At 48.1% G+C, this 23,260-nt stretch overlaps 1 protein-coding gene and 1 long non-coding RNA gene across 5 annotated transcripts in view; both read right to left on the bottom strand.

Annotated features, from left to right (window-relative positions):
* Nucleotides 1–12,799, bottom strand: part of LOC122159783 — a 13,887-nt gene extending 1,088 nt beyond the window's left edge. For 2 of the 4 annotated variants that reach the window (XR_006168622.1, XR_006168623.1), the window contains exons 1-2: nt 8,833–12,799; nt 6,963–7,098 (exon numbers count right to left, since the gene is read on the bottom strand). This is a non-coding gene — a long non-coding RNA (uncharacterized LOC122159783). The remainder of the gene's footprint in view (nt 1–6,962; nt 7,099–8,832) is intronic. The other 2 variants (XR_006168625.1, XR_006168624.1) reach the window with 2 other exon arrangements.
* Nucleotides 12,800–13,279: 480 nt separating this feature from the next.
* Nucleotides 13,280–23,260, bottom strand: part of CCDC12 (coiled-coil domain containing 12) — a 34,522-nt gene continuing 24,541 nt past the window's right edge. The window contains exons 3-7 of the mRNA XM_042817637.1: nt 16,676–16,755; nt 14,871–14,932; nt 14,754–14,788; nt 14,300–14,376; nt 13,280–14,048 (exon numbers count right to left, since the gene is read on the bottom strand). Of these exons, the coding sequence (XP_042673571.1) occupies nt 13,969–14,048; nt 14,300–14,376; nt 14,754–14,788; nt 14,871–14,932; nt 16,676–16,755 (334 nt within the window). The 3' untranslated portion in view covers nt 13,280–13,968. The remainder of the gene's footprint in view (nt 14,049–14,299; nt 14,377–14,753; nt 14,789–14,870; nt 14,933–16,675; nt 16,756–23,260) is intronic.

The following is a 23,260-nucleotide window of genomic DNA, read 5'->3' as shown; positions in this document are numbered from 1 at the left end:
ATAGAATGATAGAATCATAGAATCATAGGATCATAGGATCATAGAATTCTAGAATCATAGGATGGCCTGTGTTGCAAAGGACCACGATGCTCATCCAGCTCCAACCCCCTGCCGTGTGCAGGGTCACCAACCAGCAGCCCAGGCTGCCCAGAGCCACATCCAGCCTGGCCTTGAATGCCTGCAGGGATGGGGCATCCACAGCCTCCTTGGGCAACCTGTGCCAGTGCATCACCACCCTCTGAGTGAAAAACTTCCTCCTAATATCCAACCTAAACCTCCCTTGTCTTAGTTATTAGTTATTAGTGAAGCTCATTTGTTAATGTCCTTGAAAATGCCTTTAAATAGAGCTACTGGGATTCATTGTGCTCATGAACTGAATACCTCCAAGTTTAACAGGCCCAGACTTCCTTAACTGGAGTTTATGGAGGCTCCCACAACTGCATTTCTCCCAGTCTTGGCTACTCCATCACATAAGAAAGTTGTGATACTTATTTAAAAAATGAGTTTTCACTTCACTGCTTTCACATTACTAAATCTGTACTTAAAGTAAGCTTGCTATGAGGCTAATTTACCTTCTACCCCAGCATTTGCTCTGCTTGGAAATGGGATCCAGATGGACAACGTTTCAGAGTTTAATTCAAACTCATTAAAGGCAGTGGAAGTTTATTTCCACGAATTTGAAAAGGCTCTGGCTTTGGCCCCTCTATCACTTTGCAGCAAGATGCCTGGCTGCAGTCTCCATCTCTACAAAGCCAATAGCAATTATAAAAGCTGCAAGAAGGTTAATATTCCTTCTGGTTTTATTATTTCCAAGGAATGAAAACAGAGTTTTATTCTCAGTGGGGGCAATAAAGCCATCTCCATTTGATCAGCGGAGCGTATGAGTGCTCAAACGCCACCTCCTGCCAAGCCTGTAGGTCTTCCACCAGCCAAACTCCTACTGATATCAGAAAGACATCACCAGCATCTACACAAAGCGGAGCAGCGTTTCCATGGGACGTCAGTATGAAGTTGTCTTCCAGTATGACCTTCAGAGCATTCATTGGGACGCTGGGAATGCTGGCATTTTCCTTCCCAAGAAACTGACATGTGATGAGCCCAGCTTCCCTGGAAGTGGCTGAGCATCTTCCTGCTGCTGGGCAGTACTCCACGCATTCCTTGCTTCGCTCTGCTTGCGCGTGTGGCTTTTGCTTCACCAATTAAACTGCCTTTATCTCAACCCATGAGTTCCTGCCCTATTCCCTCTCCAGTCCTCTCCACATCCCACCTGAGGACAGGGAGCAAGTGGCCGCGTGCTGCTGAGCTGCCTGTGGAGCTGGAGCACAGCATCAGCTCTCCGGAACGCCTCTTGATTTGACGTGATTTATTCCCAGCTCCAATGGAGACCAGCTGAAAAGCTTTTCTGCAACCCAAGTGTTGACAGGCATGGGAAGGCTCCTTTCCTTACATCTCCGTGCAAAACGCTTGGCGCTCCAAAGAGATATGCTTCATGCAGAGAGAGGGACAGGTCCTTAAGGAATTTTGCACATTAGCTGTTCTACAGTTTTCTGAAGGACAAAGTCTCAGTAGCACCAATGCCTCAAGCAAGCATTTCACAAAATATCAAGCCGTGGTTACTTCTGCCAGGCACTCCCAGGACGTGAGCCACCCTCAGCTTACAAACAATAATACTCTTTCTTCTTTTTCTCCATCATTATTTTAGCAAACAATAGGTCAAAATCCTGCAGCCAGGCAGCTGCAGCTCAAACGCTCCCTCAAGAAATCGTGTCAAACCTTTGCTGCTGGATCTGAGGTGGAGTGATCTCCTCCGACCTCCACTTTGCAGTTTCTGAGATACCCAAGAGGTAAAAATCATGAACAGCAGAAAGTGTCCGTGGCTATTGGTTGGGTAGGTTGCTCCAAAAATAATGCCTCCTGCTTATTTCCATGGAAGATGCAATAACAGTTGTTGATACAGCCAATTCTCAGCTACCAAGCATTATTCTTTCAGGGTAGTCACCACCACTAGCTATGCATTTTTGTCTGTGATGAACAAGAGCCTGCATGCCACACTTGTAAATATCTGCACCAGCAGAGTTGATGCACTGTTTCACAGCTGCTGTGACGGCATCGTTGCCTATACAGTCCATCCTTCATTGACCTCAACAGATGGAGATCACAAGGTACCAAATCTGGACTACCCATGGGTGGGGTAGGATGGTCCAGCCAAGACTGGCAGTGTGCTCCACAGCCTTCAGACTGGTAGAGGGCCTGGCATTATTGCATTACAAGAGAAATGTCGTCTTCTCCTCTGGCCTGGCTGGAAGATTGAGTCACCACCACTAGGTCAGAGTTGATGGTTTGTCTGGCTTCCAGGAAATCCAGAAGGATCACCCCTTTCCTACCCCAAAGGACAGCTCACATCACTTTACCTGCTGAGGGCTCTTTCTTGAGCTTGTTCTTCAATGGGGAATTCACAACGGACTTGTTTTGATCCAGCTTGTAGTGTCACACCACCTCTCACCACCAGCAATGATGCGATCCAGGAAACTGTCACCTTCAGCTTCATTTTGGTTCAGTAGGTCCTGACACACTTACAGTGCTCCTCCTGTTCCTGTGTGAGCACTCACGGGACCCAACCTGGTGCAAACCTTGCAGAAATCCAACATTGCACCATCATTTCCAATGCACTGAAGCTGATATCCAGCTCTGCACACAGCTCCCTGTTCACAATCTGCTGATTTGCACAGATGACCTGGTTGAGAAGCTCTTCATTCATTTCATGGTACGACAGCTGTGCATGGCCATCCAGAACGTGGCTTATCTTTCATGACAAAATACTGGTGGGAAGGCTCAACTTCTACTGCCATATCACCAACATCTGCCTCTGACACCATGGGCCAACACCATAAAAATAAGAGGCATTATTTCTGGAGCAGATCTGGTGCATTCACTGTACCCAAATACCTTTAAGATGTTGTTCTATTTAACACAGCTTCATCTGCTGCAGACACAGGCTGTAGGCTTTCCCGTTGTTGAAATCTGTCTTTTACAGGACATTTTCAGCCCTCTAACAATCACGTAATAAATTCAGCAGGAGTTTCATTAGAGCACTTGGGGTATTTTTCTTTCAAATATCATAATATGAAAAAAAAGATAGAGAACTATAGAGAGCTTGAAGCACTTCCTGGCCCCTTTTTTAACAAGATAGTTGAAAAGGGAGAGCTGCTCAGAAGAGACAAGGTGACAAGCACTGTTTAGGAATTGTCTCACTGGGCCAAGAGAATGGGGTTTGTCTTCTGCAGTAAGTTTTGCATCCTTCTGCTATAGAGGGTGTTTTCTTCACACATTTCTACAATTTTATTCTGCACTGTCAGGCTTTGCAGGACACATTGCTAAGCAAGGGTTTATTGAATACCAAAAGCTGTGCATGTGAAGGATTACCTTCTGTTTGCCCACCTCATACTTAGCCTTGAACATAGAATTACAGAATCACAGAATGGCGTGTGTTGCAGGGGACCTCACAGCTCATCCTCTTTCCAGTATCATCTGCTTGACATTGGTTACAGCAGGTCACTTGGAGAACAGAGCTGGTTTTCTGGCTAAATGGGGACATCTTTATGTTATGAAGTCCTCCAGATATACAAAAAACACAAGGAGCTCTGAGGAACCTCCATTTCATGGATCCTTTCAACTTCAAGAGATGGAAGCTGGACATTATTTCTGGTTCCCTGGAAGCATGGAACCAGAAGCATGTGGAAAGGCTACAAGGAAAAGAAAGGGAAAGATCTGATCATTTTCACTTTCTCATATCCCCATGTCCTGTGGGATGGGAATAGTAGACAAACCAAGGATGGATGGATGGGTATGTGGATGGATGGATGGATGGATGGATGGATGGATGGATGGATGGATGGATGGATGGATGGATGGATGGAGGATGGAGGTTCCATGGAAGCATGGAACCAGAGATAATGTCCAGCTTCCATCTTTTCACTCACCAGCCAACCACCAGCAGCTGACCGTGGGTTACCACAGGTAAGAAAGAGCAAATAGTTTCTTACAAAAAGGGCAGTGAGGCACTGGCACAGGCTGACCAGAGAGGTGGTGGTGCCCCATCCCTGGAGACACCCAAGGTCAGGCTGGATGGGGCTCTGAGCACCTGATGGAGCTGTGGGTGTCTCTGTTCTTTGCAGGGGAGTTGGACTAGATGTCATTCAAGGGACTTTTCCAACTCAAAAGATTGTATGTACGTGCGTATGTGACAGGATGGGAATGTGATATGTGGAAAGGCTACTGGGAAAAGAAAGGGAAAGGTCTGATCATTTTCACTTTCTGGTAACCCCATGTCCTGTGGGATGGGAATAGTAGACAAACCAAGGATGGATGGATGGGTATGTGGACGGATGGATGGATGGATGGATGGATGGATGGATGGATGGATGGATGGAGGAAAGGAAGGATGGATGATAAGCTTTCTGTTATTTCTTGATCAGGTATCCCATGCTATATGAAATACCCCGTGAGATCCCTCCACACTTCCACCTGCCATCACATAGGACCACAGATCTCCCAGAGTGCTCAAATCCCATCTGCAAGCCACTTCCACAGCATCTCAGATGGCGCTAGGAAGCATCCAACCATTTCTCAAGCATGGCAAACACTTAGGAAACTGAATTTGGTGGGCATGGTGTTGATGGATTGACAGTTGGACTGGAGGATCTTAGTGGTCCTTTCTAACCTTAACGATTCTGTGATTCTACGAGTTCTGCACTACAGCCTCTGCTCAGTTTTGTAAGATGATAGTGGGGGGAAAAAGAATATTTTGAAGAAAATTGCTCTGGGGACTTGAAAACCTGGTGAGTCACGATGGTACGTAACCCAGAAGAGGGATTTTTTGTCTACCAAAAGCAGCAATGCTCCCAATGCTCCAGCCCAGGGGGCAGCCAGCAGAATCTCCCATCTGGACAGAAGTCTACCCAGGGACATCACAAAGGGATTTTTTCAGCAGCTGTCAAAAACTGGCCTTTTGCTTTGATGTTTCTGCAGCAGATGAATGCCTGAAACCCTGGCCTCATCCACGCTCCTTGTACAACCAGCAGAAGGGTGTCACGTTGCTGTCTGCTATGTCACTCATCAACGCTGGGGCACAAAGAGCTCAGAAGTGAAGCCAATTAAAAGAGGCAGGAGCTGGCATTTCTAATGAGCGGGAGAAACATCACGATCAGAAAAAGGGCACTGTGTTGGCTGAGGATGAACTACACCAAGTGACCAGGAGAGTCCCATGGAGATGCACTTCCCATCCTTGCCGATTTTGCAGCATACCAGCACTTTTTGCATTGGTAAATGGCATCAACCAAGGGAAAACTGACTGTGGCACATTATTTCAGAGGAAGGCTGGGAGAGCAGCAGCACCAGCAGATGGTGTTTGCAAAAAACAGAGCCAGAGATGGAGGTGTGTAGGCATCCCATGAGATGCCATCATCAGGACTCAACCAAGATCTTGGGCCCACATTGCCGTGGTGAGGGAAAGCTCCCAAAGCCTCCCCAGCATCTGGAGCAGCAAGACCAAACCCTACTATCTATCTAGACTCCAAACCCTGTGCAGAAAGATGATCCTTATAAAGGGTTTCTCTAACTTTGCTGTGGAAGTTGATTTTTGCACCAGCTCTTTGCGGCCAGGAAAGCCTTTCCTCCAACCAAACATTGCATCTTGTTCCTTAACCTTGCTACAAATGACTGGGATGCCAAACTGCTGCAAGGGGGCTGCTGGAATGCAACCAACAGATACATACACCTCTCCTGCATCTTCCGTGCACTCACTTTTTGTATTCATTTATAGATGGGTTTGAGGTAGATGAAATCTACCTATAGGCAGACAGTGTGCCCCAGAGCTTGTTAGCTGAATTCACCCGCATGGAAGGTGTACGAGAGAATTTCCCAGCACATGGCTCTCCCTGTAGCAGGGAGCACTTCCACATCAATTAGGGCATCCCCAGCAGATGCACCCAACCTGCTGTTCCTCCTCCCTGCTGCACTGATGCGCCACCTCCAGCTGCCTGCAGGGCTGCAGAGCAAGCTGTGCTATTAACCAGCTATGCATCAGGGTGAAAGAGCAGCCAAGCAAAACATGAGCAGAAAGAGCAAGCTTTAAAATGCTTTGTTTTGTTTTGTTTTGTTTTTCATATCCTTCTGCATTTTGCTGAATTATCGTGCATGTATAAGCAAAGTGTTGGCAAAATCCCACTTAAAATCTCAGCAGCTTAAATATAACTCCTTGGATCCAGTCCAACTGCATCTCATGGCCAACACTTCTCCCCTAGTCACATTTCAGCTGATTATAACTGACAGGCCAGGCAATGGGGCTGAGCCACACTCTTTCATAGAATCACAGAATCACAGAATGGCCTGGGTTGAAAAGGACCACAATGATCATCCAGCTCCAACCCCCTGCTGTGTGCAGGTCACCAACCAGCAGCCCAGGCTGCCCAGAGCCACATCCAGCCTGGCCTTGAATGCCTGCAGGGATGGGGCATCCACAGCCTCCTTGGGCAACCTGTTCCAGTGTCTCACCACCCTCTGGGTGAACAACCAGGACCATGAAGCCCAGCTGACTCCATGCAGATGTGCCCCAATGCACACACCTCAGCCATGAGCACCCTGAGCATCCATCTTATTCTGGGCTTCACCTCTGAGTCCCAATGAGAAGTGCTGAGGCTTTATGGTCTGGCTGTGGATGGGGCCAGAGGACGGCCCTAGTGGATCCTCTGTACAGATACTGTCCTCTCTGAATGCCATCATCATCATTACCACCATCATCTTCTTAGATGGCACATCAGGAGGGCCATGACTCTCCTGTACCCAGATGATTCACCTCCACCATTTCCTGACCTCCCTCTTCACATCCTCAAATTCCCCAACATTACCAAAATTCCTATTTATTTCGTTGTTTGCCAACCCTCCCCATGAACCCAGTACTCAACCATGATGGTTTCCATTCTTCACAGCAATGCCTGCAGATTCCCAGATGTCTTCAATCACAGCAGCGGATGGAAGAGCTTTCCCCAATTTTTCAGGCCCTGTCCTGAGTAGAAATTCAGAAGTTGACCTCAGGAATACCTGTGTCCAAGAGTTAGAGCAAATGAGCTCAAGGTCTGCTCTCAAAGTGATTTAGCCCAAATCACGTCAACCCACTGCTCCCACCCATGAGTCCAAGGAGCCATAATTTATGTAACTCATTCCTAAAATAAATTAGCCTAAAACAAATTCAGGCCTCTTTGGTTCTGAAGGCTCATCTACCCAGAGACACTGGGGAAAATTAATCTGAGTTAATGTACGCAGCATATCAGTTAAACTGCATTAAGACCCTGCGAGGATGTTCTCATTCAGAACAGAAGTGGCTTAATTTGATTTAGCTAAATTCACTTCCCAAGCCACTGCGTGGTTACTAAATCAAGATGCACTTAATTACATAGATGGGGCAGTGATGCTGCTAAAGTGTGTGGGGCATTCAACAGGTCATTCCTTGGGTCCTCCAGGGAAGACATCCTTGTGGTTCATGCCATGCTGTCCCAAGGCTTTGGCCATCCTTCTCTTCACACCCAATGAGCCATTCTGCACTGGCCAAGGTGGGTGATGAACCACCCACTTTCCCTCTCAGGCACAGCCACAAGTGGAGTAGCAGGAAAAAGGGATGCTGTTGGCCAGCCAGACCTCATGTGTACAGCAGAACTTTTCCTGGTTTAGCAACCTTAGTCCCATTCCACCAATACAGCCCCAAACTGGGATCTAGTAGACATACTTCTGCGTGTAAGGCATAGAATATGGGAGGGTGGATAACACTATAGAGAGAATCACTTTTTCTTTCCTGTTTCATAGGGTGTATGGGAGCAAGAATTAAGTTTCCCAGTCTACAGCAACTTTCAGAATGATTTTGAGGCAGAGCTTGTGACCTGGAAAGAAAAAAATATGCATGGTACCAGGCTATCCATAGCACAATAAATCTGCCATGAACTGCTTAATTATCTAAGGAAAAACACCCCACTGGGAAGAGTAATATTTGATATATGGTGTGCCCTTACCCCAAGGGGTACTTTGCTCCCCAGTGATGAAGGAAAAAGAAATATTACTTCCAAGAAATAAGGAGACATTAAAAAAAAAGCAATTTGTGCATCAACCGGCATAGGGGTACATTGATGGTTTTCACATCCTGGTGCTGCTAGGATTCCCCATAAAGCAAAGAGCCCTAGATTGTCTGAGGTGGGAAGGGCCATCCTCTGACCAGCAGATGCCAACAGCCAGGTGCTCAGGGCTCCTAATTTGCTAGTTCCTATATTCATAACCTGAAAAAGAGGATCCCCATCTCACAGCGGAAGTCAGTGGTCACCCAGGGCAAGTATCTGGGGCTGATCTCCATCAGAGTGCAGAGCATCTTCTCACAGGGATTTGTAACCTTGGTCAGGCCAGATGCAGCATAAAAATGTCAGGCTGGATGGGATGTGGGGCAACTTGGTCTGGTGGGAGGTGCTCCTGACCATGGTTGGACTGGAACCAAATGATATTAAAGGGTCCTTCCAACTCAAATTCTACAATTTTACGACTATGGGTCTATGATTCTACTATAATTCGTGCTTAACTCCATTGATGTACCATACTGCTTGTGTTGGTTGCTATGTAATCCCTTCTCCCCTTCCACGTTCCCCATGTCCAGAGTGAACCTGTGCACCACCCAGCAGCAGAAGCTCTGCCTCCACCATGGATTGGTTTACTCTGGACACTGGGAAAGACCCACAAATGCAATGAGAACAGCCCAGCCCAAAGCTCAGGGGATCACTGCAGCCCCAGGGAGCTCACCATAGGGAAAGTAGGATGTAGCAGCAGTAGGATGGGACAAATCCAGTATTCAGTGTCTGCACCAACTTGGGAAAACTGCAGCTCACAAGGATACAGTCATTTCAGAGCTCAGCTGAGCTGAGCTTGCTCAGAGAGAGGTCTGAGCACTCTTCAGTAAAAAGAAATAACATTCCTTGGGTCTGAAATCACAGCTTCTCCAGCACTCCCATAATGTGGCCGAATTGCTCCTGGAAGAAGCAAAAACCAAACTGTTTGATAGAGATGGGTTCTGGCACTGGCAGATCACAGAGAGCACAACTCAGCTTCAGAACGGCATTTTGATTGGCCCAATATGATTGGTTAATTTTATTCTGTCTTGCGGAGAGCTTTGAATTTGGTTTGGTTTGGGGAAAAAAATCCAAAATCTTGAGATTTCCCACAAAACAGGAAGAAAACCCCGTTTCCTACCGACTTCTATTATTCAGCCATGAAAGCTGACTGCTTCTGAAGGATCCCAGTCTCATTCGAAAATCTGCCCATAAATATTCACAGTTTATTTGCAAAGAGGCTCCTGCTGAAAGAATAGGGCAGAAATGTGACATCCACAAGCCACAAGCACTTCACAGGCAAATTTTCACAGCAAATCCTGAGTTTTGCACAGCACGGCCAGTGCACGGGACATCAAATGCAATGTTCTGAGTAACACCACCTCTCTGGGAGATGTTCCTACAGCAGTGTACACTGCAGGGCACGTTCAGGTTACGGTATGATCTACCTATGGCAATGTCATGTCCTGGAAGCACTGAATTTTGCACATTTTGGTGCACACTGTTAAGGAAGGTGCAAGGCGTTTGGTCTCAGAGCGCACAATCATCTCCAGACCTTGGCCACAAGGCTGCTTTCTGTAGGCAACACTTGTGGACTTGGGTTGCCCCAGGGGATGGGTCCATAAGCAGGTTGGAAACTCTCACCTGCTGACCAGAGGCATGGTCTCCTCCAAACTACATCTCAAAATCATGCCTTGAACCTTCTTGCATGAAAATTTAACCTCTAAGACCTTCACGGAGCAAGGTGGGAGACAGAAGTCACCAATTGGAAAACCATGTAGGTTCAAGCTGTGTAGTGGGATCATGTTCTGGGACACAAACCATCAGAAGAGCTCTCCCAACGAGGGCTTTGCTGGTTGCACATGGTGGGACTCCCTGTGCCTCCTAACATCCCCACATGCACTGCCCAAGGCGTGCTGGTGGGAAGATGCACTGAGTCCTTGAGGATCATCCAAGATCATGAGAAGGGGCCAAAAGAGAAACAGGGACAGATGAAACCCAAAACCAAAGCAGATAGAAGGAGTGGGGCTGGAGTGAGAAGAGACAGATTGCTAAGGGTGTTAGAACTTCCAATCCATTCTGATTCTAGGAAATCCTATGATTCTATCAATTTCACAGAACACAACAAACCCAAGCCTCTCCAAGCTGAAGGTCCAAGTCTGGTCCTGAGACCTGTGCCTGCTGCTAACACTAATAAGATTCCTGCAAAAAACAAGAGCAAACATATGTGTAACTAACACAAATATATGCATACAAAGACCAAGAATAATGCACCAGAAACTACAAATAATCACTGAGGCATCTTCCAGCGTGGCCAACTGTAATGGTCAAAGATCCATCTTGGGGGAAAAAAAACAAACAACTCACAAAACACAATTCCCTGCAAGAACAAGTAAAACTCATGGAGAATTAGGACCCCCCAAGATGGACACCCAGCAAGGGATCTTCGCTTTGGGCTGGCACTGGTGGAGCACCCAACCACTGCAGGCTGCCAACGTTCACACCAGCATTGGGCTGTGAGGAGCAGCCTCCAAAAAACCCCTCTCTCATGATGCCTCCCCCCAGCTCCATCTGTATTCAGGGCTTAGTCCTTTGTTTTTCATGAATATATAGAAAGATATATGGCCTATAGAATATTAAGTCGTAATTGAGCTTGCTAGCAGGGAGTGCCTGGGTGGCTGAATTTCATTACATTAACAGATGTGTTCAACTCCAGCTATGGGATGCTAAGAAAGCTTTTTTTCTTTCTTTCAGCATCCCCAGTTCAGAAAGCCTGTTTTCCTCCAGGCCAGTCACAGGCAGATGCTGAGATGGATGCCACCTGACTCCAAGAGCTACACTGGTCAATCTTCTGCTTTTATAGAAAGAGACCAAACTGTCACTAAAAATGAAGCAAAACTCCTGGGGCTCACTTCTTAGCTTTCTTCTTCTTTAAGAAATTGGGCTCCTGAACCTCAGCCTGCAGCTGTTTGATGAAATTGCTACAAGCTGCAGCACTCCCACCCCAAAGGAGGTCAGGGTTGTGTAGTGTTCTCTTGCTGAAACAGCAGATCCCAACCCATTTGGGAAGGAATGACTGAGGACAGAAGTGCCTGAGGAAGGCAGAAGCAATGCAGCATGGCTGCACAGGCCTTCAAAGAGCCACTGTCTCCAGCAGTGGGATGAGGTCCCAGCTCCCATGTACAGGTTTGGTGTCCATGATTCACATGATCCAGTTGGGATCCAGCCTCTCCCTCATCCCAGCCCAGGAGTCTGGGCTTGATCCTTGCATCCTTTGAGCTGGGAATAGAAGCAGAAAGTCAAAGTGAAAATGCTTTCTTTTGTCTTTTCCTAGAAGAAAAGGTTTTGAATTTTCAATTCCAAATGTCATTTTCACTGAAAGCTGAAAGAGAAAACAACTCTTGGGAGAATGGCTTTGATCTGAAAAGCAGGTTTTAATTGCTTTCATTTTGTTGCAGGGGGGAAATAACTACTTGAAATGAGCTCTTCCTCCTGCAGGGGAAGAGCAAGAAGGGCACTTCTGCCATCATACAGTGCACAGGTTTGCCCAGAGCTTAATGGGAATTTATATCCCTTTAAAGTCAACGAGGCAAAATTCTTCTGCTGTACAGCACTGCAAAGCACAGGGCTGTCCCCTGTTCCTGTTTCCAGGTCCTTGGATGTGTGTGGCAAAGCATGCGCCACTGGATCCTATGCACACAGTCCAGCAGCTGGAAACAGCTGGGATGCAGTGCAGCTCTGTGCATGGAGATTTGCTGACATCTACAGGGCATCTCATAGGGAAGAGGCTGTGGCTCCATGGGGGATGTGGGATCACGCTCCCGTTTCCTCCCCAGTGAACTACTGCACATCACAAATACATGTTGGCCATGGTAACCGATAACCACAAATGCACACAGATGGTGGAGCTACCATTAAACACTCATCTTGTTTATCAGCAGGGAAGGTCAAGAGCATAGCAGACAGCTCTGCTTTGAGAATGGAGAGGCCATCCCTGTCATAAGTTGGTGGGTTCTGTTCATTTTCAAGCAGGTCATGCTCCAAGAAGCATCATCACATGCTCTGTCCCACGCCAAGCATGGCCCCAGATCAGTGTATCCACTCCCATTTTTCATAGAATTACAGCATATCCAAAGCTGGAAGGGATCCTTAAGGACCACCGAGTCCAACCTCTGGCTCCACACAGAACCATTCCAAACTTTAGGTCTGAGAGCATTGTCCAAATTCTCCTTGCAGCTGTTCACCTGACATGACTAAGTAGCACCTTCACAGTGGTGGAAACCTTCTGGGATTCCTGGCCAGAAGGAGTCTGGGCAGAAGCATGAAAGGCATTGGCACTGTCTCCTGTCAAGAATGGGACAAAGCAATAAAAATGACCTAAGAGCATCCCATGGGAAGGTGGTTGGGCTTTCATCCCAGGTGCTTTTCTACCACAGAGCCCAGAGGGAGCCCACAACCACACACCAACGTTGGAGATCACTGGGTGCCTCCTGGTCCAGGGGTGTACAGATCTCACTCCAAGCTCTGGGCACAACGTTTGTCTCCTTGTTAGGCTCACTTGTCCATCCATCTGGATGACCTTGTCATGTGCAGGGGCCTGAGTTTAACCCACAACAATCGTGGTAAGAAATGCAACCCCCATCTCTCACAGGTTGCTGCTGCCCACTCAGGCCAGGAGCCACGTTAAGGACCTCTCCCCCCAGCAGGCTTTTAAAGATGCATGCATTAGCAGGGACAGCTATTTTTATCACAGCTTAATTCTTCTCTAAACACTGCCAGCAAGGCTGTTCCACCTCAAGGCAAAAAATGCTTTCCAACCAAATGCAGGACAGCTTGGGAACCCACTTTGTTGGGCATTGGGCACCCAACCTGCAACATGTCCAAGCCCCCCCGCTGCCAAGAGACAACAACATGGGCTTGGTGTCATCCAGAGGTGCAGGATCCACAGCACAGCTCAGACCCAGGAGTTCTAGGAGCAAAAAGTACAGCTCAGCCACCCCAAACTTACACCAACTGAAGCTGGTCCCCATCCCCAGGGCAAAGAGGGACCAGCAAATGGTCTGAAGCCACTACAGATGCGAGGAAGATGAAGTGAGCTGCTTCTGCACAGACCTCTGCAAACAGACCAAGCAACAGCTTCCTCCAAGGCAGGATAATTTTATTATGAAAATACTTGTTACAACAAACTTTGTCAATTATAAAACATCCAGAGGAATGGTGCACGTTGCACAGCCTGGAGGGTCTGGAAGCTTCAGCAAACAAAAAACACATGTTAGCCTCTCAGGTGGACATTTCTCCCAACACAGAGCAGCCAACAGGTCCTGAGCACACAGCATTTCCAGGAGAGTCATTCTGTACACGCTGGCTGTGACCATGGGGGAAAATATTGAGCAGATGTTTTCCAGACCCTGTCGTTTCATGTAACAGTGACATCAGTTTTCTGCAGAAAGGAGCACCCTGACAAAAAGCAGGGCCCCCAGGGGATGCTGTAGGCTGTGTGAGGATCTATTAACCAAGAAAGTGAGAGGAGAGTTTCCTGGATGTTTCTCTTGCACTTGGCCCTTTCGCTCACATCTTCCCTGCCCCTGCCAAGTTCAAGGCAAACTGGATGTCTGTCCCACTCAACCCTCTGTAGTCCTAAAAAGTGGTCTGTGAAACATGCTTCATCCACCAGCCACAGCCTCACAGAGGGAAGCACTGCTCCTCAGATCTGCCCCTTTCCTCCAGGACTCATGGGCTCCTGGCAAAATGCTGGTCAGCAGCGAGGCTCCTCTACCTGACAGTGATGGGATCAGTGTTGCTGGTAGAGCCCGTGCCCAGATAGAGCAAATCAGTCCGAGTCGCTTCCATCCTGCTTTGCTGACCCAACAGCTGCTGCCAACTCCTCCTCCTGCCCTTTCAAACGCTCTCCTGCAAGTGAGAAACAGCAGTTACTTTGCAATTCGCCCTCTGTACTGGTAGAAAAGCTGAACTGAAGCCCTTATGCCTGCAAACCATTCTTCCTTATCATGCAAACCTTCTCCTCTGGGAAGGGAATGAAGCTTCACTACCCCTCCCTGCCCAACAGTAAGGCTCTGAGCTCCCAACAAGGACTGTTGGTGTGTCATCCCTCCAGGACAATTGGTGACCCCATACTCCATCCCCATGGTATCACCACGCACGGATCAGTTCAGCAATGGCTCTCTGAGTCCTCTTTTCCAGCTTCTCCATTTTCTTGGCTACGTCTCGTTTTAAATCCCTAGGAAGGAAAATGATGACATCAGAACAGATCCATGACCAGTTGTGAACACAGCCACGTTGCTCCCCTCCTAGCAGGAAAGAAACTCCTTTGCTCTCCTATGAACACCATGGAACAGAGCAAAACAACGCAGCTCATGGGCAAACCAACATGATGATTCTGGCACTGAAGCCACCTTGCTGATAAGTACCTCAAAGGGACTGGCAGAACCACATGATATAAACAAAGAAAGGAGAGGACAACCCCATGCCACGTGTTTCCCAACAGGTTTCCCATTTCTCGCACTTCTAGCCCAATTTGGACAACTTCCAGGGAATGGCAACACACAGGTGATGCAAACACTCCTTTCCCAGGAGCAAAGCTCAGCAGACACTCACCAGTCTGGCTTCCTGGGGGCCAGGTTTGTCAGATCCTAGGGAGGAAGAAGAGACATCCAGTGAGAGCTGGAAGCAACAGAGATGTGTGTCCAGCACAGAGCAGCTCTCCATACGTACCACTTCGTCGATGATGGTCTCTGGCTTAGCTGCCTCCAGCTGGTCCTTCACCTTGTCTTCCACTAGATGGAGAAACAGGATCAGCATCAGCACAGCAGGACACCAAGGGGACAAGGCACGGGGAGACCCACCAGAGCCCTTGGAAAAGCTTTTACAAAAGCCCAATTTGAACAGCATCACTTTTAACAATACAGTACCTACATGTGAATCCACGTGGGCACACACATTCCTTCACCACCCAAACTCTAGAGACTTATAAAAACTCTCTGAAAACAATGTAAAACTAAAAATTAAACATAATAAACAGCAGCAGGAAGTCTATTGGGTTCAAATCCCATGTTGGCAAGGGCTGCATCCACCCGCCACTTTGCATGTCCATAGGACTTTAAGTTGCAATTTGACTCACTATGATTCATTTATGAGGCCATGGTATGAAACCATGCCCCAGAAGTGACCAAGCTCCAGCCCAGCCCTTACACAAATGACTCCAGATATTGGGGAGCTAATGGCAAAGTATGCACTGGGAACAGCCCTCCATCCATCAGTTCCAGCTCTGTGCAAGGTGACAGTGTGGCCACCAAGGATAGGGCACATCCATCAGGAATGAACAAAATCCTGCTTCCAGCATAAGCCCAATGGATAGGCAATGTGAACCCACTTTGGCACCTATTTCCTGTCCTCCTCCCTGCCCAAAATGCCCAGGGTTACTCCAGACACAGGGAGCTGCACTACAGCCCCAAACAGGCTGGCAGAGAACTTGGGTTTTACTGGAAAGAGTCACAACTGCTGTTCCAATTCCAACCCACACACAGGGGAAGAGCTGAAGAAGTTTGAAACTTTAACAAAAGGATAAAGAAAGCGCAGTGTCAGCATTCCTACCTAGCAGATCACTGCCAAAGACAGTCTTTTTATTTAGGGCATTTTTAAAGAGATATATTCCAGGAGGACTTAATATCTCAAGATCAAGGGAACTCCTACCCTTTGCCTCCCTTTGTGCAGCAGTTCAGTGCTAGGAAACAACAGACTGAACGTCCTTAGACTCATGACTAATATTTGTTTAAAGGTAATTCAAACAAAACAGCCCCAATCTCCTTGAGAATCGTGCAGTGAGAGCCTGGCCCTTCCGAGCATCTGCCCTCTCATTTGGGCTGGACTGTGTGTGCTCAGACACACACCCCACTTGTGCAATACAGGGTGTGCAACCCCACGGGGATGATGAAGCAACGGAGCCTGCAAGCACCACTCTCACTCCCAACATGGCTTGGGCATGCAGACACATCTCCCACAATCTGAAGTCAACAGCTGCAACCAGAATATATCCTGGTGACTCTTCAACCTGGGGCTGGAGTTACACCCCAGGAGCACAGAGGTTTCCCAGATACCTGATTTTGGAAAGGAAAGGTGTAATTCATTCATTTGGCAACAGGCTGGCAGGATAGAGAGCACTATGCTGTTTTATATGCTCACAGCACCATGAGTTCTGGTGGGAGGAATGCTCAGGAGTGGAACGGGATCAGACCATAGAAACACTTGAGTTAGAAGGTCAATTTTCAAGTTTCAAGGTCATCTAGTTCAACACTGCAGCCAATAGGAACTCCTACAACTAGATGAGACTGCTCAAAGCCCTGTCCTGCTTGATTTTGAATGTCTGCATCTCTATGGAGCATTAAAGTGCACCTCTGCAGTGCACACCTGCAAGGCGCTCTGCATGCTCTCATCCTTGCTGAGGCATCAGCATCATCACAGCAAGTGCTGTTGCTCAGCTCTTCCCTCATTTCCACTCCCAGGTTGCCACTTTCACTCACCTGAGGCTGGCTTGGCTGGGGGCAATTTCCTCTTCTTCAGCTCCTCATCTTCAGGGTCATAGTTTCGCAGTATAAGCTCCCTGGGAAGGAAGCATAGAGTAATGAGATCTGTGCATGCTAGCCAGAGACCAGCCATGACCAGACACAGAAATCCCAATATGGGAAAGAGGGGACCAAAAAATATTCCTGGGTAGATGTTAACAGTTCACTGGAGATGCTTCTGGTCACGCCACAACTAGGGCAAAGGAGCTGCAAAAGGGGGAATGCAGGTTTCTGTGGAAGTGATGGTGACCTAGAAGCTCCCCCCAGACTGCACAAAACACAACACAACCATTTCCTCAATGTATACACCCCCCCAAATTCAGATACTATTTCTGCCCCTTCTAAAGGCTGTTCTTTTTTCACCTGGGTCATTTCTCTGCTAGACTACATGCATGGAGAAACAACAAGGTATCTGCTTGTTCTTTGTTGAAATATCATTTAAGGTTGGTGCCTGAGGTGACTGACATTTAACAGAGCTGTTTCAGAACACACAAACGCATGGATTTAAGCTGCACACCCTACAAATTTCCACAAAGGGCAAACCTTTGTCATTTGCTCTGCCACCATACCCAGAGGCAACATCTTGGTTTTCTTTCTGCCTCATTCCTACCTTGCCAGGTGTTACTGTTGAGCTCCGCAGTGACATTCATCTCATCTCAACACCTTTCCAGCATCCTGCACTGAGCAAACCCCGCTTGCCAGCTCCTTACAAGCTCCACCTACATGCAAAGGATCTGACCCACAGAGGTGGTGAGAGATGTGGTTGGATTTTATGGGTTGCTCACAGTAGTGGGTTCGTGAAGCTGAGTCCTCTGCAAATTTGGCTTTGCCACGGTTTCATAGAATCATAAAATCATTAAGGTTGGAAAAGAGCTCTCAGATCCCCCAGTCCAACCCCAGCCCAGCCCTCCATGCCCACTGAGCCCCATCTCCACATTCCATGGACAGCCCCAGGGATGGTGACCCCACCACCTCCTTGGGCAGCCTATGCCAAAGCCTGACCACACTCCTTTGGAAAAGCAATTATTCCTAATATCCAACCTGAACCTCCCCTGGCCCACTCATAGAATATTCTTTGTTAGGATGGACCCACAAAGACCATCAAGTCCAACATGAGTATAGTTGTTTCTCTGGTGTCAGCCCCCCACCACCTCACATTCCATTCTGGCAGTCCCTCTGCAAGATGTAACTCAGAGAAATGCAACCAGCAGTGGGAAGCAGGACCAGGCAGGTTAGGACATTGCAGAAATTCCTCATGTGTCAAGCTCTGGTTGCCCAATCCTCCACATCAACATAAGCCACAATAGCCCACGTTTCCCCAGCACTGTTAAAAGGAAGGAGGAAGCAGTTGCCCTGCATTGTGCAGTTTTATGGGTATTTTTATGTAAAACTGCCCTGGGAGAAGGCATTTATTACACTAACCTGGACTGTGGTCACTCCCCAGCCTGCATGGTGGCTCTTTTTGGGAACTCTGACAGAAGGCCCAATGGTCTTCTATGATGCATAACTGCTTCACTGGATAAGCAAAGAGCCGCTGATGTCATCCATTTGGATGTCAGTAAGGCCTCTGACTGCTGATCTGTTTTGATGGGATGACAGGAAATGGTTTCAAACTAAAAGAGGAGGATCGAGACTGGATATAAGGAAAGGGTTTTTATAGTAGGAGCGGTGAGGCACTGACACAGGTTGTCCAGTGAGGTGGTGGATGCCCCATCCCTGAAGACATTCTATGATCTTGGGTGATGGAGTGGCACGCAGAAATCCTCGTTATTCCTTGGTTTTACAGGCTCCAATCAGCAGGACTGAGTTGGTAAGGAGGGAGAGAAGAGGCTAACTCACCCTGGAGGTGATGGATGTCAGGCAGTGATGTTGGCCATCTGGCCACGGGCTGCCTCCTGCTCACTGGGGAGGATTTATCATACCAAATGACAACATCAGAGCCTGCAGAAAGCAAACTTGCAACCTCTCCCACACTTTCTGCTTGTTTTAGCTCACGTATAGAAGGATTTCCTTGCAGCTGAATGGGAAGCAAAGACAGCCTCCTCTAAGGTCGGAGAGCCTAAAACAAAAGAGCTACGAGCTGAGCTAGCTGTTCTCAGCTCAGCAAGACGTTAGCACTACACCTTGAGAGGTGATATTTCACACCCACCATTTAGCACACATTCTGGCGGCTGCTCAGCCACACCAAAGCCTCGCTGCCCAGCACTGCTGGTGCTCACTTGAGATTTATCCATGAGATTATAAAAAGGGGAGGGAAAAAAAGCATAATGCACAACTTGGCAACAGCAGCAGAGCAGAAGGGAAGCAGCCGCTCGCAAGGATGAAGAGCAGAAGTGCTGCACCCAGGTCCCCCCCCACCCTCCAAGCTTCCCCTGGTGCTTTCAGATCCTTATTAAAGCCATGCCCAATTGCAGGAGCAAAAACAAACACAGATTGATCCCTTTAATTAAATGCACGATGCAGGAGAAGCTCTCACACCTGCCTCCAGTAATTGCTGGTACCCAGAACGCCCATGGTTGCTCCTTGGGGGTTTTGGCATGAGTAAACCCAGCAGTGCTGTGCTCCCCAGCAGCAGAAGCTGTTGCCTTGGTCTCCCCATTTCACTGTGGTCTCTGCCATTTTCTCTGCATCTCTGAAAACGAGCAGATGGATGAGGAGCTAGCAGTGCTACACCCCTAATAATCCGAAGGAAGGAAGGCAGGGGTTAAAAACACATATTTAAGGAGACGTTGCTGGCCTTCCACAGAGTGGGTTAAATAAAGTTCAGGTGTCAGCAGTTCTTCCAGCGCTGCGTTCCACAGAGACAGCCCAGCATGCTTCTCAAATTATCAAAGTTCCCACGACAACAAAGAAAACAGAGTTAACAACAGGCTCTGTGCACAACGAGCACACAGCAGCCAGGTTAGCAAGAACAGCTTGTAGGATGCGACGCTCCAGCAGTAATGGCTTGGCTAAGAAGGAACACAGCTCCCCACGTAGAAAACACAGCATCCTGCATCCTCACCCAGGACCAGCAAGCACCAAGCTGCTGGGACATCACAAGCTTCAGGGGAACTGCAGGGTTTGCAAAGGGAAGTGATGCACAAACCTCTCGGTGCCTCACTGAAGCCCAACAGTGGTGGCAGGTTCCCTGTTTCAGACTCAGGAATGCCTCAAATCTGCTTCCTATTGTGGTTCATAATGGGACAAGTGTGGTGGGGAGTGGCTGAGAGAGCTGAGGTTGTTCAGGGAGGAGGAGTTTCAGGGGAGACTTCATCACTCCCTGCAACTGAGAGGAGGTTGTGGTGAGGTGGGGGTTGGCCTCTGCTCCCAGGTAACAGCGATAGGATGAGAGGTGATGGTCCCACATTGTGCCAGGAGGTTCAGGCTGGATACTAGGAACAATTTCCTCTCTGAAAGAGTAGTGATGCAGTGGCACAGCTGCCCAGGGAGGTGGTAGAGTCACCATCCTCAGAGGTATTCAAGAACCATGGAGATGGCACTGAGGGATGCAGTCAGCAGGCAGAGGGGTGAGCTGGGGTTGGACTTGGTGATCTCAGAGATCTTTTCCAGCCTTAATAATACTATGATCAGTCCTGGGAAGAAGGAAGGACATCAGCCTTTCTTTGAAGCAGGAGTGTTGGAAGTGGCAGAGCACGCAGGTTATGTGTGGAATGCAAAGACTTATCTCACTGCAAAGCAGGACACTCAAAGCTAACTTCGAAGTTATTTCTGCTTTACTCCTTCAGCCTCAAGGGCTTTATGGAGCAAACACTGTTTTTAACTGATAAGAGGACTTCTCCAGTCTGGCAGTGAAGCACATGCATGCTGATGACCAGCCACTGGTGAGGATGCTTCCTCTGCTGCAGCCAACCCACCATCAAAAAAGAAGCCACTCTTAACACCCAGGTCCCCAAAAAGAGACTTTTCAGTCTTTGAAAGCAGTTTAGGGAAGTGCTCCATCCCCACCTTGGCTGGTTTGAGTTATTTTCTTCTGAAGTCCTGGAGAAATACCATCTGGTCAGACAAATTGTTGACCTTTGCCCTTCTCAAGCTGCTCCAAAGCCTTCTACTCTTTTTTGACAACTACTTCAACTTGCTTGAGACCACACAGCCTGGACAATAATTTCTATTTCATCCTTTCAAGAGCAACCACAGCAAGAATTTCATTTAATTTCTCAGCTTCTCCAAATTCCACTTACTGCTGGGTGGTCCTGAGAAGCACTGTTTGAACACATCGTGAAGGTACTGCTACAGAAGACACAGGTGAGGTCCCAAAGCCTTGAAGAAGTGATGATTTATGGGACCATCCCCCGCTCCTTGTGCCACAGCACCATCACCCTCCAGGAGCACTGCAAGACTTACTGTGCAGCACTCATCCATCCTGGTACAGATTTCATTTCACAGACCCTTCTTTTTTACACTCTCCATTCCTGCAGATGGCTCTGACATCTGTTCCTGGATATCTGGGAGCATCCCCTCCTGCTGCAGCCTGCCTGGGAGCTTCCCTACAGCTGGGCTAGCTCATAGCAAGATCCATACATCTCCAGGCTGCCTCTTTATGCATGGTGACCTTTCTAGAAGTCTGCAAGGCAATCTGCACCTCCTCCAAGTTAGAAACAAATAAACAATTTCCACACCCCAAGCATTTGGTGAAGGCTCCCTTAAATCATCCTGCAGCAGGATCGAGGCATCTCCATAGGACACAACACAGAAGTCCAAAGCTGTTGTTTGATAACGGTGTGAAGCCCTGGATTCCTCACTTGGGACAGAAAAGGAACAAGCAACAAACAGAGGCAGAGGGCAGTGGTTCCCACCAGCACCCACCTCATGTGCTGCTCCAGCTCAAATAGCTGAGCGTGTTGGAGCACATCCTGCTCCTCGAGTGGCTGCTGAGAGGCACTCGAGGAATGCCAAAAAACAAGCACTTCTCTCCAAGCCTCCAACAGCTGGTTTCTCAGGATGTGCTTCTCGGGGCCGTATCTCTGGGTGCTGCATGAAGAAAGCTGCAAAACACCTGAAATGCAGGCAGGTGCCACGGGGCTGTCTGGCCTCCCACGCAGCTTTAGGAGGCACATGAGCATTTTCCAGGCTGTATATTCATAAATGTGATGAGGAGGAAGCCTACACTCAAAGCTGCAGAACGGGACGCAGCACCAGGAGCTTGGTGATGGGCCCTGCAGCTGGCACCAGAGCTTTGTCCATATTTATGGGGTTTCTCCAGCTCCTTCAGCCAGTAGAAGGTCAGGAGCAATCTGCCATCCTTGAGGCTCAAGTCACAAAGAGGTCCTGAAGGTATTTTGGGAGCATCTGGGTGATTACAGGATGCTGACATCCCTCTTGTTGGCCTCAAAACAGTGCCGAACTCTGCAGCTCTGCCCTTTCTCCTTCTCCAGCCCATGAGCATGAGCCTCCAGCATGATTGAAGCTGGGAGGCTCCAGCTTCACCCCTGGCCACCTCCAGCCCTGGCCCCTGCCCTTCCCTGCTGCAGGAGAAGCACCTGATCCCTCAGTGACACAGAGTGACAACACAGCCTGACTCACCACACAGCTTCCACATCAGCCCAAGTCACAGGTTTGGCTGCTCATGCAGATTTCTATCAATAACACCACATCATCACACACATGTCAAGCTTAGCCTACACAGACAACTGCTTTTACCCATACACTTATTATTTTTTAATCTCTCCATACCACAGGATGTATGGAGGCTCTGCACAGTGGTTATCCATGCTCCTGCCTTGCTGACCTGCCAGGCCAAGCCCAGCACATTCACTGCTGTATTATTTTTGTTATGCCAACACTGGAAGAAAAAGCCTTAAAAAACAAACAAAAAAAATGGACTGATCTGCCCCATGAGATTCTTCCTATGGGGGAGAGCCCACATTTCCCAGCCCTGCCTCCCCCTCCTCCTCCTCCTAGCACTTCACCTCCACAAGCAGCACTACATGGAGTTGTAATTTTAAAGGATGACTGAGCATTGAAATACCTGCAGCTGATTAACTGCAGTTTGCTGCAGCTTCGTTTTTAGTTAAAAAGAAGATTTTGGGGTCTCCTCCTCCCTCTCCAAGCCCTACCCTGGCCATTTATTGACATTTTTAACATCCCTGACGAGCTCTGCTTGCAGAACTGTGGCTGAACTTCAAAGCTCAGAGCAGAGCCGCTCATTTTTCCTGCAGGAACCACACAGAAGGGCCGAAGTCCATCCACACCCTGCAACAGCCAAAGCTGATGGCAGGCTGCTCCACAGCAGGAGGCATTTCCTGGTCACTGGGTTGAGCAAAACTGGTTAAAAAAATAATAATAATAACCCAAGCTCTTAGCAATTACAGATACAAGCTCCCCTGAGAGGCAGATGAAAGATATCCGGAGCTGAAATTGCTGCAAGCAGATTGCATTTTTCACAGAGGGCCTCGTCAGCACTTGTTCCTGCGGTGGTATCTTGTAGTGTGAAAGATAAAAACAAGGAACAACAAAAAAAAAAGGGTGGGGAGCTTTGAGCAGGTCAGAAAAAAAAAAAAAAAAAACAACAGGAAGCTGTTGAAAATTGTTTTGGTGCATTGG

Source organism: Centrocercus urophasianus, unplaced genomic scaffold (genome assembly GCF_019232065.1).
Source record: "Centrocercus urophasianus isolate 14NV4802_14NV808 unplaced genomic scaffold, USGS_Curo_1.0 seq_16, whole genome shotgun sequence".
Taxonomy (NCBI): Eukaryota; Metazoa; Chordata; class Aves; order Galliformes; family Phasianidae; genus Centrocercus; species Centrocercus urophasianus.
Note: the sequence above shows the minus strand (reverse complement) of the source record. Positions and strands in the feature narration are given on the sequence as shown.